Genomic DNA, 17,407 nt, shown 5'->3' on the forward strand with positions numbered 1-17,407 from the left:
ATAAATCTTTCCTCAAATTTTACACTAAAAGAGATATTTGTATCTGAAGAAATTTGATCTCTCATCAACAATCATTAAATCTAAAATAAATATATAGTAATAAAAATTTAAAATAAAAATAAAAATATTACACAAAACACATATTTATATGATTTAATTAAAAAAATAATAATTTTAAAAAATATTGAATTAAACATATTTGATCCCGATTATCTATGACCCCCCCCTGCTCACAGAGTTTAAGGTGTTGCATTAAAAATTCTGCAACCTCTATTCTGTGTTTGTTTAATAAAAAATACAAAAATTGTTATTCCGGATCCCAATTTTCAAAATGTGGACAAGTACCGGTTACATGGGCTGTATGGGCCGAGACATGGTATAGTCTCCGCTATATGCAGACAATTCACTGTAACTTTCCTTTCCTCGCACATTTCCACTGGAATCGCTCGCTCCCATATCTCGAGTATAATAAGGAAGTGGAGACCGTCCAGCCTTAACAAAATCATGCTCATATCTGCGTGGTGGCATGGAGTCTGCAGAGAAACCTGATCCCGTTTCCAAAACCGATTCTAGCTCCTTCACTACTTCCCTCATCGACGGTCGCTGGGAACCCGATTCCTCAATGCAGCTCAATGCCAAGCCCAAGAACCGCTCAAACCCTGTGAGGGTATCAATCTCAGCAGATTTTCTTAACAACGGATCCATTACCTCCTCCTGCAAACCACTTATTCCCCCGCTCTCCAAGGCTGCCTTCACTATTCTGACTACGAATTTACCGCCCTGAATGGGGGGCCTTGCTGTAATGAGCTCCAGCAACACAATACCAAAACTATAGACGTCGCTCTTCTCGCTGAGCTGCAGCGTTGTGAAGTACTCTGGATCCACGTACCCCTGCACAAACACATACACTCTCAATATTTTCCAGCATAGATAGATCTGTAAATTACACTAGTATAAAATCATATAAAATGTTTACCATTGTCCCTTTGACTTGAGTTGAGACATAGCCTTTGCCTCCTGCCTCAGCTCCTCCATCAATAATGAGTTTGGAAAGACCAAAATCGGCTACCTTGGCAGTCAGATTCGCGTCCAACAATATGTTAGCCGTTTTGATGTCTCTGTGTACTATGGGTGGATCTGCAAGCTCGTGCAGATATGTCAATCCCCGAGCAGACCCCAGTGCTATACTAACTCTTCTTTCCCAGTCAAGCCGAATACCCTTTTTACCTGTTTTTCATTCTTGGTCAGATCCAATGGAATAATGATAGTTTGAAGTAATATATATGGTGACCATAGCAGAAATTTTGTGATATTTCAGAATAGAAGTTTCTGTGAGTTAAATTATGATGACTTTCTTCTTTCAGATCTATCCCACAACTAGTTTTAGCGCCGATGTTTCAGCACTAAAACTACTTATGTGATGAATTTGGAAGAAGAATCCCATCTTGTGATATTCTTACCATAGAGATTTTCTGCAAGTGTTCCATTTGTGATGTACTCGTAAACAAGCATTTGTTCTTCTTGCTCAAAGCAAAAACCAATAAGTCCCACCAGGTTCTTATGGTGAACTCGAGATAGAAGTTCGACCTCGGTTTTGAATTCGGCTCCACCCTGCATCGACCCTTGTTTAGCCCTTTTGATGGCCACCCATTCACCTCCATCTAGCATTCCTCTGTACACCTGCAAGTTCCAGAATTGTTTGAAGTTCAACTGTGCTCTGTTAGTACCGATCAAATTTACTTCAGGCACTTCAATTTTGCATTAGCCCTTACAATGCCTTAGTCTAAGGTGAATGGGCCTTGCCATGCCTTGTGCAGTGAAGTATTTCCTAACGTCTTAATCTATTTTGTTAGCTAAATGGAAGAGTTTGTATACCTTCCCATATCCTCCAATCCCGATTGCATTATCCTCTGAGAAATTATTTGTAATATTCTTTATTTCGGCGAAGGAAAACCATCTGGCACCTTTTAGTGTAGGAGCACCTCCACCATCTCTATTACTCGCTTCCCATGATGCTGTAAAAGTTCACAGATGGACAGGATCAGAACTCATTTGAATAATATCTTGAATCTTCTAGAAATGGTACATAAATGCATTTCCCAATTATCAGCTTATATAGACTATACTGTACCGAATGGTCTGTGCATTTCAATGGCTTTATCAGCTCTTTTCTTTTGCTTCCAAGCATAAAAACCTATTCCTACAATCCCAAGAGTCAATACAGCTATTGTGATGGCTATGCCGGCGATGGCACCCTTGCTCAAACCCGATTTTGGATTTTCTACAAACAACCACACAAACAGGTTACTCTGATCCTTGCTATCTTGTCATATTAATTGGTTTCAAACAAACGCCAAGAATATGCAATGTAGTTGCCGTGTTCTTACGTGGAGTGTATGTATCTGCTATATAAATATAGGGTTTGAAGCCGTGAGGAGCCAGATAGACATGATTACTGAGGTTGGAACTCGTGTTCACAAACTGTGAGTATTCAGAGATCGTCGGATTGTCTTTGGGGAACAGTCGAACCGAACAATAGAGTTCATAGCTGCTCGCAAAATGGAGGGAGAACAGATACACGTCCACAGAGAGATTGAGCCTAAGAGATTCCACCAACCCGTTGAATGTCGTCTTATTGTTTAAATCTGAAAATGTGGGAGCTCTGAATATTAGTCTTCCCTGATAAGGCCGTTGGCATTTGCAGGTCCGAGGATTGACCTGGAATCCCGCTGAGCATTTACTGTCTCCACACCCTTCTAGACTCGTTTGGTAGCCGGTAAGATTGTAAATTTGACAGAACCTGGTAGAGCCTGAAGCTTGGGATTGACAAAAAGGATTTCCCTGAAGCCTGCCATTTCAAATTCAGACCACCACAATTCAATGACACGATCAAGTTATTCAAAACCAATATCAAGAGTTGGGAAATGGTAATTAAGATGAGCAATAACAATTATGAGAAACGGCGCCCAAGTTTATGGTTGACAGGGGTCATTTTATTGGCCATTTGCTTCCCAAATTGAGAAGCTGACCTTAGGGTAATTAGAGAGATGACAAAGTGGGTTCGGTAAAGCCAAAAGGTACTCACAATATAGTAATGTTGGAATTGCCAATCTGAGGTGCATCGCTAATGCTGTTCTTCTGAAGGTCTATCACTCGCAGGTTTGGACTTACGCTGCCATTTAGAACTACAGTTCCGTTCAGATTATTATTTCTGAGATTCAGAGTCTGAAAAGATGGCAGGTTAAAAATATTGGAGGGAATCTGTCCAGCCAGACTGCAATTCTCCAGAATTCTGTGAAACAGCACAACAACATAAATCTGTCATTATTCTAACAATTCTTATTTCGGTCTTCAAAGCTTTTGTAAGAATTTAAAATTTTGAGAAGCTTACATTGTTGTCAAGCCTTGGATGGTCATAAGCCACTGGGGAAATTCGGAGGAATTGAAGGAATTGTTGCTCAAGTCCCTGAACACTAAATCGGTTATACAGAGATCGAGATAATCCCAGTTTTAGAATAGTAACACAAAGTATTTATCATCTACTTACATATATTCGAGTTCAGTTAGCCCGGATAAGTCTGGAATCGATTCCTCCAGTTTATTATTTGATAGATTTCTGAAAACAACATCAGTGCACTGCATTGAGTCTCGTCCCATAACCATATATCGATAGCACAGACTAGAAGTATTGTTTTGATTCTTTTCATAAAATATGAATCAAATATCAATAGAACAGAATAGAATATTTATCCTTTGCAAAATAACCACCTATTTATCTCGTTTTATATTTTCCTATTTACCTGCTTCCATAGTTATGCGATGAGAACTTGGCTTCTCTATCCATTTCATTTTAATATTTATCAATAGATTCCTAACCATATGCTCTATCTATATATATATCCAAAATTTCTCTTTCAAATAGTGAAATAGTCTCTGCTCACATCATGGTTTCATTTTAATATTTATCAATATATTCTTTTTAACTTAATCCATTTCATTTTAATATTTATCAATAGATTCCTAACCATATGCTCTATCTATATATATATCCAAAATTTCTCTTTCAAATGGTGAAATAGTCTCTGCTCACATCATGGTTTCATTTTAATATTTATCAATATATTCTTAGCCATATGATATTTATTTATTTATTTATTTTTATATATATATATATAACTGACATATTGCTTCTCCTTCAAAATAGTGAAATAGTCTCTGCTCACATCATGGTGCAGGTGGTTTGTATTTTGGCTTTTGGCTCCTAGTTCCTTTGATAAGATTTTGTTCTCAACTCTTTCAGCATTTTTTCCAAGATTCTTTAAAAAGACTCGAGCCAAAAAGTAGCTTCTTCAACTTCCAACTCGACAGCTGAATTTTTCTACACATATTATTTTGAATAGAATAAAGGGCCTTCATAGCTCCTATTACACTTTTCTCTACGTGAATTCCAGTTACCACCAAAATCAAATTTAAACCCAAGTACTTGTAAAAAGGAACCACATCCAATTTGTCACCTTTAAAGGTGATGGTAATATCCATAGCCCACTGCCTTTTTACCATTTCCTCTATTGTGTTTACATTAACATTCATTTCAAAGTAATTGTATCTGAATACTATCTCTGGGCCTTGCTCATTAAATAATATCATTCACATAACAATAATAACCCTGTGTACACCTCCTCCACGGTCCTTCAAGATCCAATAATCTTCTCATATATATATATATATTTATTGTTGGAAAGGGTGGACATCCTTGTTTTAGCTCATTATTGCTATTGATTTTGACTTTCTCGTTTTCAATTTTCTAATTTAGGGATACATCAATTCTACACTAACATTTTCATATAAATGGATCATTATTCATGGATCCACTTTTTAGATCTGAATGATATGGATCCAACTAGATCTACGCAGGATCCACCACATAAATGGATCCTTCAAATTCGGATACACATCCCATGCTACTGAAATGGATCATGTGACATCTAGCCCTCACACATCTGATCCCTAGTAAATAATATTAGACCTTTTGGTTTATTTTATATTTTAACCGTATTTTCCACATGTTTGAAACCTTAAAAATATTTATTTTATTTAAATTTTTAGTTAAATTACTTATTATAATTGGTAGGGTGTATCGCTGTATAAGTTAATTACTTAAAGACTTTATAGCACATAATAATGCTAGCAAAAATATTGTGACATATTACAATTTTAATTTGCAATATTTGATAATGTTAATAGGAAAGCTTTGAGACAATACATAGATAATAATATATAATGTACAAAGGATGGTTGTGTAATTAATAATTTAACTAGATCAATCTTATCCAATTTTAGTGAAGAGTCTTTTTTGAATAGTATAATACTATAGCATGTTTACAAACAATATATAATATTCATTCACTATTGTAACTAGATGGGAAGTGTTGTCACACATAATGTCTAAGCATTCCGACAACGATTGAGATCAGGGGTTGTTACAGTAATCCCTAATCATTTTGTTTGAGTTGTCTCCCAATAGCAGATTAAGGGTTAGACCCTATGGAAATGGAAAAAGGAAAGATTAGTTGGGAATCAACCAACCTCGGAGACACAACTAAGCAACCAATACTTGTTTTAGATTGCGCATGATTTTAAGGATTCAAAATGATTTAAAGAAAATGATACCAGTGCCTTATAGAGTCAACTATCTTGTGAAGAAAATAAAGTTCAAATAAATGATGAAAAATTGCTGCTAAAAATAATCGATGGTCTCATATGCAAATGCAAAATTTAAAACTATGTGAAATGCAGCGACTTGATTAATTTTAATTAAATGAGAGCCTAAAATTATTTCTAAAATATGTCTCAAATGTTACTTAACTTAAAACTCATAAAAATGGTGATCTAAATGTAAAAGAATGTACTTATACTAGCATTGCAAAATGTAAAATCTGCACAAATAATCACTGAAATGCATAATGAACTAAAATGTAAAATGTGGAATAAAACACTTTTAAATTCAAAAATTCATTTGTATGAAATACTCAATCAAGATCATTAGATGCATAAGTAAAATTTGATTAGTCCTACTTACATAAGCATGTAAAAAACAAATGAACTTCAGAAATTAAACTAAATGTTTTAAATTCAGATCACATTAATGAAATATCAGTCTAATAATATGTTCTTACATTAAATGTTAAAACCAACAATATATTCTAAAACAACAGTCTTGTTCCATGCAATATTCAAAATTTCTATGTATAACAATGTAAAATTTTAAATGACAAATTGATAACCACAAATTTAGAAAATTCTTGAGTTTAATTCTTTCTAATCTATTGATGTATTTGATCTAAAAACTCAGAAAATTACTGAAAAACAGTCAAATAATATTTAGAAAATAACATGCAAAAGTTTCTGAAAGTAATTATATTTCTAAAATGTAATGGAGTGAAAGATAAAAACTAATTTTATGTCAAATTTCAGATAACTAAAATTTTATGATAGTATTAATCTTGCTTTAAATTAGATCAATGAAATAGGTAAAGGTTTAGAGGATGTGCACCAGTCAGCCCCTAGGGGTTTGAAGACACTTAAAGATGGGCTGCTCAAATCACTGAAAATTCTCCAATGTAAATGCAAAATTCAGAAATTTTTTGTTAAAAGTTTGTTAAAAAAATTTAGGAAAAATTAGTGAGAGAATTTTGGTGAAAGAGGGGAGGTCGTAAGGCTGAAAGGAAGGTCAAAAAAGAAGCTGGAGATGGCCAGTGCAGGGCTTCAAGGCCCTAAAAAAAATTGTCCACAATCTTCTTGAAATTTATCTTCAACCTGCAAACAAAATGGAGATGCCCTCTTGGGCTTAGATCTCTCTCCGGAATCTACAAAAATCACTTGCAATTTTCAGATCTATTCCTGCGCAAACAAAAAATGGAAAAAAAACCCAAAACATATATATACAAAATATGAAATACCCAAAACCCCAATGAATTAAAAATTTTAATATTTACAAATCTACAATAATATTCCTACAGATCTAACAGATCTGTAGATCAAAGCTCTTTATTAGCTAGGTTTAAACAAATTTTTGCACAATATTTGGAAATAAATTTGAAATTTTAAAGAGGCACAAGCTCAAGAAAAACCTTGTAAGTAAAATATTCTATAAAATGACTTCAGAAATTAAATAATAATGGGCTCTTTTAGATTCTGTAAACTGAAAGTTAGTTAGTTGAAGATTTCCCAAAACGCCCAAATTTTGAATGATAACTCTTGTACACTTAAATTTGCTTGTTAGATTAATAGAGATTTAAAAACTAATCATAGAATTATTAAAAAATAGACACACTTACTACTTCTATCAAACTAAAATGATATTCTAAAAAACTCAGAAATCTGTGCCAGATACCAGTACACATATCAATCATCAAAGGCTATTAACCAGCAAATTCAATTAAAAGCAACAAAGTATTAAAAACAATATTATTACATAAATCTAAAAAATGAACACCACGATAGGAAACCCCAAAATCTTTGTGTTTTATTAACCAGAAAAAAGTTACAAGAGTATTTTTAAAGTAAGTACACGATTCCAAAATCGGATCCAAACAATGGAGAGAGACTTCTTATTTATAGAAAAAATTCCAACGACTATTTAGTTTGATCCCCGTCAAAGCAATCTCAACTGTTAATGAAGATCAAATGATCTTTTAATTATCACCGTTGAAATAAAATTATTTTTTGAAGAAATTCGAATTTCACTTTTAATTTCCTTTTAATTAACTCAAAAATTATTATTTTGAGTTAATTGCTACAAAAAGTTGACTTTGACTTAACTATTATGGCCCAAGGGTTCAAAATATCTTGAAATTTTCAATATTCCCTTGGCCGGAGATCTCCAAAAATTAAAAACTTTAAACCCATGAATTTTAAATGTTGGAGAATTTAGTTTTTCTTGGGACCTAAATTAAAAAAATTTCTAACTTTAGCACTTTAATTTATTTTAGCTAGAAATTTTAATTAATTGACTCATGAATAGATTATTAATTTTTCCAAAGCTCTAATATTTAGCCATGTTGTCTAACTATAAGGGACCATGCACTAAATATTTTTTAAATGAAATATTACATTTCTAACCCATGAAGGGGGAACATCCGTTCGTTATAGACCCTCAAAAATTACCACTTTTGTGACACAAAATATGATTTAGTAGTCTAAGTAACTTGTAATAAAATAATATAACGAAATAATTAAAATTATTCCTAAATCACTTTTACAGAGACTCGATAAATAACACTAGGACTCATTTATAATCCTGACGACAAAATCCATCCTAACTTTGGGGTGAGGTTCGAGGGAAAAACTTTGTCTATCATCCATGTTTAAAAACACACATGAATTTGTGAGACTAAAAACCTTCTAGGATATAAATCATCATTAGAAAAATAAATTTACCTAAATTGTTACATACATTTGTCTTACTAGCATCATTTACATTACAAAATGCAGAATGGATTTACAAAACTCCAGTGTACATATAGCTGATAATGATGAATTTGTGGATCATCTGAGTGCTTAGACATGATAAAACTCCATGCGCGAAAAGATGTATAGCTATGGGGTAGTTGACATGGAGTGGTCAACCAGAAGTATTAGATTTAAAAGCAAATTTCAAAGAGGATGATAAGTTGATCATGATGCAGAGTTGAAATATTCAAATGATGAACATGTAGACCATTTTTGGATGTGTAGTTATACCTACTTTCTATATCATTATATCAATAGAATGATCATTGATGACACAGTCAATTATGTATTCACAGTTATCCTTTTTGTATAAAGCATGATGCACCATTTTAATTTTAGATTTATAAATTATTTATTGTATTTCGAGTTTCCTCACCGTATCCAAATCCTAGCTTTTCAAAAGTCTGGTGGATCCATATCCTTTTCTTTGGCAAAATCCACACAGAAAATACAACTATTGTTACCTTTCCCTTTGCCAACGACATCTTTAAGAGTTATCAAATGATCAGTCATTGACTGCTCATGTCAAAAACTGGATTTATAAGGAGCCTGATATTTTTAATGCCCATTTACTTAATTTCCTATATAAATGGTGCCCAATAGCTTGTAAAAAGGCTACTAACTATGATGATTATGTAATTTTTCATATTGTTTATATCACTGATATCACTGTCTTTGTGCATAGGTAACACTTTGCTAACCTTCCACTCTCTATGAGACCAGTGCTGTATGGCTTGATTGAATATATCGTAGAAATGTGCATGCAAGGGCGGGCCTCCCAATTTGACCATTGCATCTGTTAAACCATAAGGATCATGGGCCTTGGCTAGATGTCTAATGCCCGCCACTATATCTTCTATATCTTCTTGAGAAAGCCGTATTGGAATCAATTTAACTCCTCTGGCCCTTTCCTAAGAAACACCCTTTTTTCCACAATTTTTTCTATTCATTCATCAAATGTGTTTTCTAATTTAGGCTGGAATTTTTTGAGCTGATTTGCATTCTTCATTGCACCATCCATTACTAGGTGTACCAACCATTATTACGAGGTTTCATACTGGCCTCTCTCTTTCCATTTTGAAAGTATATATCCTTTCCCTGTATAAAAATCTTGCTAAAATTCCGCTCCTTTCCTGGGAATAGATAGGCCATATAACATTCTTGATTGCTCCTTTTATCCATTTGGTAATGACAACTACTTTTTGGTAGTTGAGTCTTTGTACAGTTTTTTCAATTTCTATACTCCATTAACAGTAAAGAAAACAGGGATTTGAAAGGATTCTTGAAATTTCTCCATCTGATAGATGGTTCTACCTTGACCTATTAAAAAGTCCACTACGCTCGTCTGTTTGGGAGTAGATCAATATCTTTAATTTTTGGTTCCAACTGCGGATTGAGTTGGACAACCAACAATTCTAACAAGTGTAATTCCATTAGGGAGAATAAGAGCTCATATTTATTTCTCTCAACTACCAGAATTTTTTTGCATAATTATACTCTAAATTTTAAAATATGAAACTGATGTATTGTCTATCTTCACATATTTAAACACCAATTAGAAATAAATTATCGTAAATTCAGGTTAACAGCGAACCTTTTACTCAAGGACGAGGATCAAATCTCAATGTTTATCACACTAGCATGAGATCAAATTCCTCAGAAGTGTAAGGGGGACAGGTATAAAAACCTTGGAAGAGTACCATCGAGGACCATTTAGTTAGTGCACCTCTAGGGTGCAAGTGGTCTTTGATATGGGATTTGTTTCAGAAATAGTTTTTTGAATAATAAATTTCGTTCAATACACTTGGGAGGTAGACTGGTTTCCTGACATTGAAGTTCGTACCTTCTCTTTTCAATTCCTCTGAACTCTTTCTTCTGATCCTTATGATCAATTTATACTAATATATTTTCACATAACACAAATCCCAGGTTCATTTCGTTGATAAAAGGACTATTTCAAGAGGGTCATAAGTCTTCTGTTTTTAAGCTGTATAAATATTTTGCCATAGGAGCCTTAAGCAACCCCTGGTTTTGATTAAAGTATCTGCATATAAAGGGGCTACACGAATATGGTCAAGATGTACCAGCGAGTCATTTGGAGCACTAACCTCTGTCTTTAGAATCAATTTTCAGTGTAAGCAGACGCTATAAGTAGATCAGTCTTGTTCTGGCAACGAGGTATCTAACTGTTATTCTAATTAAGGGTTTTGTTACCTGTTTTGATGAGGGTTTCAGAGCTGTGTTACAAAGCTTTGTACTCTGTTTGTCAATAGTTATCGTTATCGGAAAGGCAGTGGATTGAACATGAAAATGTTGGAAAAGGAACCACACGTCAGCGTTTATTCAAGATTGAAGACGTTGATTCTAGAATCCAGAGCGCAGACAGAACAAGATTCTTACAGTTCATAGAGTGTTTTTAGGGAGCTGATGTTGGACGGAATTGAACCAGTAAAAGAGTTTCTGTCAAGCCTCCTGTAACCGAACATACCAAATAAGTTAGTCAAACTTTGTTCTACATTTGAATCGTTTTACTCGGTCTTTAAAGCAATACATAACCTAAAAAATAATGCATCAGTAGACTGTAGGGTGGAAAATTTGATACTCACAAGGCCTCCAAGGTTTGTATAAGTCCCAGAGTTGGGGGGATCTCCCCATGGAAGTTATTGCCATAAAGCAGTCTGCATATCGAAAAATATATTCGAAGAGTTATTGATCTCTAACCTTTGTTTACCATTCCAAAATTAAGAATATGGATCTGTTTCACTTACATGTGAAGTAGTTTCATACTCGAGTTGAAAAGTTTGGATGGAATGGAACCTGTAAGGTGGTTCTCGTTGAAATGGCTTGAATAAAGAGAAGCAATAAGAAATTCATCAGCGATTTATTCATTCATGAAAACCCAAATAAACCATAAGCATTCCACTTTCTTACAAGTGCTGTGCAGCAATGAGATTGTCTAATCCAGGCTGGCTTGCGTTCGAGACCGGAAGAGTTCCATTTAGCTCATTTTCCGCAAGATCTAGCCAGTTGATCTTCACTAAATTACCCAATGATGCAGGAATTGAACCGCTGAGATTATTGGAATTCAAAGCCCTGACAGAGCAAAACATATTTAGAATTTTACAATTATAAAATCCAGAACATTAAGAATTATTATGATACAATGATGTTCTTACAAAAATTCAAGATTAACGAGGTAGCCCAATTCATCTGGGATGCTTCCACTGAAATTACACCCTATCAAAACCCTGAATCCACCACAAAATTGATATTCAATTGTAGTCCGACTTAAGAGCTATCAATGTTACACAGAATTTAAATCTAATTCGTGCCAGTGCTTCAGACTTGATGATCAGCTGGGGTTAAAACTTAGTACTCACAAGTTTTTCAGGTTAGTCAGGTTTCCCAAGGTGAGTGGAAGCGTTCCTGTCAACTGCGGGTTGTATGACAAATCCCTGCGGTGCCCAACGAATATATTTATGGATTAACTAATCAATAAAATAGGTTTTTTTTCAGAGGAAGGAAATCAGCCACCCTCTCAGGGCTAGAGTGAGGTTGCTGTAACTTGCCAGCCCACAAGATAAGTATATTTTATAAAAAAAACCACTACAAAAATATATATTTATCAAAACATTATAAATTTATAACTTATGAGTAAGGACTTGAACCTGGGTGAAGAAGATAAAAGTCATTCCACCCATCAATAACTCCAATTACCATCAATAAATTCGACTATGACAAACATGGTCAATCTTCATTCATATATCTAGTCTCTAAGACATTAATGAACTTACAGTGTTTGTAGTTCAGTAAGATTACCAACATCGACTGGAAGATATCCCTTAAGTCCTTTGGCTGGTAGTTTCCTGTACAAGGATCATTGATAACAGAACATAAGATTAAGACCAACCAGAGGTGGAGATGGCTCCTTAATCAAAATGACATGCTTGAGCATTCAGCAAGGTACCATATTATTAATAGAAAACCAATCGATACAGTTGTAAGGGGAGTTGCAACTATGCACAGGCATGCTGGTATGTAACTCAAAACCAACTAGCTCTAAATATGGGTCCCTAATTAAAATAGCATAGTAGACAGGGCGTTGGCCAAGGTACCCACGTCATTTATGGGAATTCAAAACATAGGATTATTATGCAACAAAGTTTCAAATATTTCAAGATGGCTTGAAATTACAGTCATCACATGTATGACAATCACAAGCCTGGGAGGTGATACTGACAGTGAATTTATTTGGCCAGACTTTGTGCAGGTGATTCCATCCCATTGAGACTGGCAAGGATCAGAACCACGCCAAGTTCTTGGCACCGTGTTTCCCCATTCTGATTTCAGTGCATTGAGGCTGGTAGCTGCAGCAGGAAACCGAAATAAACATAAGACAGTGTGGAGCTTTGATCAAAGGCTCTGACATTAGAAACACAATTTTCAATTGTGCAGACAATAGAAATAGTGAAAACTGAATATAAGAGAGACTCCATGTATCGCTGATTCAGATGGGCTCGCAAGCTTACAGTCGTTGGCGTTTGTGAGGCCCGTAACTCCAGAGAATATGCGAAGAAGAAATACAGAAATAACGAAACAAAAGCCTGGAGGCCCCATGATTCCTTTTCCTGAAACAAAAATCAAGGGCCGTTGAGATAAATGCCTAGCAAAATCAGTTGTCCACGCAACGCCCTTCAAATCTTTCTTTTTGATGCCATGGTTTTATGTTCGCGACGATTTTGTCAATGGTGTACTCCCTGGAGACTCGGTCTCCACTGAAATAATATAATGTTTCGTCAAGAATAGAGTAAATAATAATTCATGGTTCGTCATGTAGGCCAGTCCGCTCAATATAACAGTTCATGCAAATATAAGAGAGGCTGTTATAAATGGCTTTTTTGAATTCTCTGTTTTATATTCACGATGAATTTGTCAACTGCGTACTGTCGCAGCTGACATGCTCATTAAATATTCAAAAAAATAGCATAAGTAATAAATTGAAAAACACATGGTTTCCATGAAGTTGCTCGATGATGTATTTCCATTTAAAAAATGCTTTACGTTGTATTTTTATTATTTTTTAAAAATATGATTAAGTAAGCTGACAATGACATTTTTCAATATCACTATTGGTATTATTGCTGGGAAAGAGATGTTTGCGTGTAGCCCACTTCCTTCGGGCGCTCTCAGCTACTGCACGTGTTTCAATGTTATACAGTGAATTATAACAACCGATTTTAAATATGAAATTTTATTTAATGCTTTTCCAGGATTTGAATTTATTTATATACAATTTTAATAATAAAATTTATAATTTAATTAAAAATTATAACTTAAATTAAATTATATAATATAATTTTAATGATTATTATTAAAGTAATCTAAACTATATAAATCAATGGAGTTGTCTACCAAGGCGGAGGAATTGAGGGATTGCAAGGATGATCAAAAGGGAGTTGTCTATAATGCGACTTTTTGAGATTCCGGTGACGGAATCTGGCGGAAGAAATTGAGATGAAATCATGATTTGTTGCAGTTAAAATGGTTTTTTAACTGCATATTCGGATTCAGCACCCTGAAAAACCCCTGGGACGCTTTCATTGTGCACAAACTAGTTATCAAACTTCGATTTCAATAAATTACTGCCGGATTTTCACCGGAAAAAATCGCCGGAAAAGCTTTCAAAAAGTCGCGTTAAAGACTACGGCGATCAAAAGTGGCCGGAATCGGGGCAAAAACATTTCAAAAAATCTTTTTGAAGCAGTGTTTGAATCATGTTTTTGATTGTGGAAATGGATTCAGCACCGTCAAAAACGTTTAGGACACCTAAAATTTTGAAGTTTAACAACTATAACTTGGATTTACAAAAATCCTTGCAGGATTTTCTCTAAATATGACTACAATTTCCATAACTTTCCATGCAACTCCTCTGCCTCGTTAGACTACGCATAAATAAATACATTTTAAAAAATTATAAATAAATATAAGTATATAGTTTGGAAAAATATGCAATGCATCTCCATGAGATGGGACCCTGTGCATGTTCTCTTTTGTAAAATGTAATAGATTTATCGAATTAATTTTATTAGTAAGTTGTTACTATTATTCAAGTTTTTAATTTTAATAAAGTAATTTAATATTTTAGGATATTTTTATATTTAAATTAATATATAATTTATTTAATGAAGTTGTTACTATTATTCAAGTTGTTAATGTTAATAACATAATTTTAATATTTTAGAATATTTTTATAGTTAAGTTAATGTATAATATATTAATTAATGTAAATTTATTTTAATTTCAAATCTATCATATTTTTAAAATAATTAAATCTTTATAATATAATTTTTCCTTTTTATTAAAAAACTAAAGTTCTTTTTTTACATAAGAGATTAATTGTTAAGAATAATTTACATCGTATATTTTAAAAGGGGGAGGTATCTTAGTTTCAAGATTGGTCTTAACGATTTATTATTATTTTGTTTTATTGTAGAATGTTATTTTATTGATGAAGAGGTCCATTCAAGCTATTTAGTTAGATAAATTTCAAAATTGAAAACTCGTTATTTTATTTATGGAGGACAAGGTCAATTCAAGCTATCTTGTTTTTCTAAGATTGTAAGTATCCATTAACAAAGTTGAAAAAACAATATTATTCTAAAAGAAGACAACTAATTGGAGGTATCTTAGTCTCTTAAATTAGAGTATCAAAGTGAAACCATTATCATTATATAAGAAGGAGGAGGCTACTTCAAAGTATCTTAGTCTATTATATTACAAGTGTTAAATGTTAAAATCGAAAACCTAACATTAGTATATTGAGTAGGAGTTAAAGTTGAAAACTTATTATTATGTTATTAAGGGGAGTTGTCCAATTGTGTTTCCTTTTCATGTTAAGATCTCTATCACCTACAACACTAATAGGAACACATTAATTTATTTGGAAAAGCACTACGTGGTTTCCTACTCACATCACAAGTGAACCGTTCCAATGCCCAAACTTCTAATGACTAGTAGAGATTACCCCTCTCTATTTCAATTTTTATCCATTGAATAAGAGTTTAGGAGGACAAATTGACATGTATTTCTCTCCTCAAATGGTCTACAAGGCAAGTTCACATGTATTTCTCTTGTCAATATAGTTTTTAAGGACAATTTCACATGTATCAAAAGAGTTGACAAACCATTAAAAGATTATTGTATGTTCCTTCTATTAAATAGTGCTTCATTCCTATTTTTCCATATGAAATAAAAGATTTCAACACAAATAATTTTCCATGAGGATTGGTCTTCTAGAACCCAAGGTAAGTTGTCTCCTAGGTGCAAAAGTCTCCAAATAGAATTGGGTAAAGGTTCACCATGGAAGGAATCAAACTTTCCCTAAATAGACTTGGCAAGGGAATAGAACTAGAAAACATGTTTTAGTTTTAGGTCAACTATACCATTGGTAATGACTATGTAAACTTTCAAAACCATGAATTTATTATCAATGAGTAGTACCAAACCATGCAAAGAAATATTTTATAAGTCACACATTTGTTTCTAGAGGCTTTGCATCTTAAAAGTCATTTTTTCATTTTAGACTCTAGATTCTAGAGTTTATTGTACATTGTGATTTAGGATTGGCTTTAAAAATAGCATGTTGTCCATGTTTGGAGGTTTATCTTTGATGCAATGATTATTCTTGTTTCATTTCCAATGCTTTCACCAATCTCAAAGCACTTATAGGCCTAGCATGATGAGGGGTGAGTTAGGAAACATATTTTGGAATCCACCAAAGTTATCTTATTAGGGTTCCCTAATGCAAACTTGGCATTTAGTAATGGTCATGGAATTCACTCCCTTTGTTATAGCCTATTTTACCTACATTGATTTTTTTCTCTTTTACAACAATGTGATTGGTTTTCCACTTACAATATGCCACATAACCCTAGTTTACAATGTATAACTACAGTCTTGTACAACTTCCATATTATGCATATATGACAGTCCCAAGAAGTTTCATAACTTCTATGTATACGTAACTTTCACATATGCACAACTTCTGTATATGTGCATATATGAAAGTTGTACATATATAGAAGTTGTGAAACTTACGTATTTGCGCATATCTTTCATATATGCGCAACTTCCTTATATGCACATATACAGAAGTTGTGTGCAACTTCTATATATGCACAATTTCTGTATATGAGCATATACAGAAGTTGTTCATATACGAAAGTGGCACATATACGGAAATTGTGGATATCTAGAGAATGTCATATATGGATATTACGAAAGTTGCGCACAACTTTTGTATATGCGCAACTTCTGAATATGTGCATATATAGAAGTTGCGCATATACAAAAGTTGCACATATACAATAGATATGTGCATGTACGGAAGTTGCACATATACAAAAGTTGTGTATATACGGAAGATATGTGCAACTTCCCTATATGTGCAACTTTTGTATATGAGAATATGCCATATAGGTGGAATTTTCGTATATGTGCATATACAAAAGTTGTGCACATCTTCAACCTCCATATATGCACAACTTTCATATATGTGCATATCTTCCATATATGCGCATATATTATGTATATATACAACTTTTGTATATGCACAATTGCACATATACAAAAGTTGTGCATATACAGAATATATGCGATATAGAATATGTGCATATACAGATATTGTGTGAATTTTGTATATGTGTAGCTTCCGTATAAGCATAACTTATTTTCCATATATGTTCATCTTCTGTGTATGCACATCTATCGTATATGCAAAACTTCCATATATGTGCATATATGAAAGTTGTGCAGCTTTTGTATATGCACAACTTCCATATATGCACATATATAGAAGATGTGCATGTGCAGAAGACCTCATATATGTCGTAGACAT

At 33.5% G+C, this 17,407-nt stretch overlaps 1 protein-coding gene across 1 annotated transcript; it reads right to left on the reverse strand.

Moving 5' to 3' along the window:
* Positions 1-342: 342 nt before the first annotated feature.
* LOC149210929 (leucine-rich repeat receptor protein kinase HPCA1-like) lies at positions 343-13,187 on the reverse strand. Its single transcript, XM_089394497.1, has 18 exons — positions 13,041-13,187; positions 12,752-12,878; positions 12,306-12,377; positions 11,892-11,966; positions 11,688-11,759; positions 11,443-11,604; positions 11,280-11,354; positions 11,118-11,189; positions 10,912-10,983; positions 3,548-3,616; positions 3,392-3,466; positions 3,086-3,292; positions 2,388-2,848; positions 2,132-2,281; positions 1,876-2,015; positions 1,461-1,680; positions 977-1,227; positions 343-891 (listed from the first exon to the last, which is right to left on the reverse strand). Exons 1-18 carry the CDS (start codon positions 13,126-13,128, stop codon positions 349-351), a joined length of 2,931 nt encoding a protein of 976 aa, XP_089250623.1. The 5' UTR covers positions 13,129-13,187; the 3' UTR covers positions 343-348.
* Between the last annotated feature and the right edge of the window lie 4,220 nt (positions 13,188-17,407).

The sequence above is a fragment of the Pinus tabuliformis genome, chromosome 1_2 (assembly GCF_031772625.1).
Source record: "Pinus tabuliformis cultivar Carrire ecotype Pingquan chromosome 1_2, CPIR1, whole genome shotgun sequence".
NCBI classification, from domain to species: Eukaryota; Viridiplantae; Streptophyta; class Pinopsida; order Pinales; family Pinaceae; genus Pinus; species Pinus tabuliformis.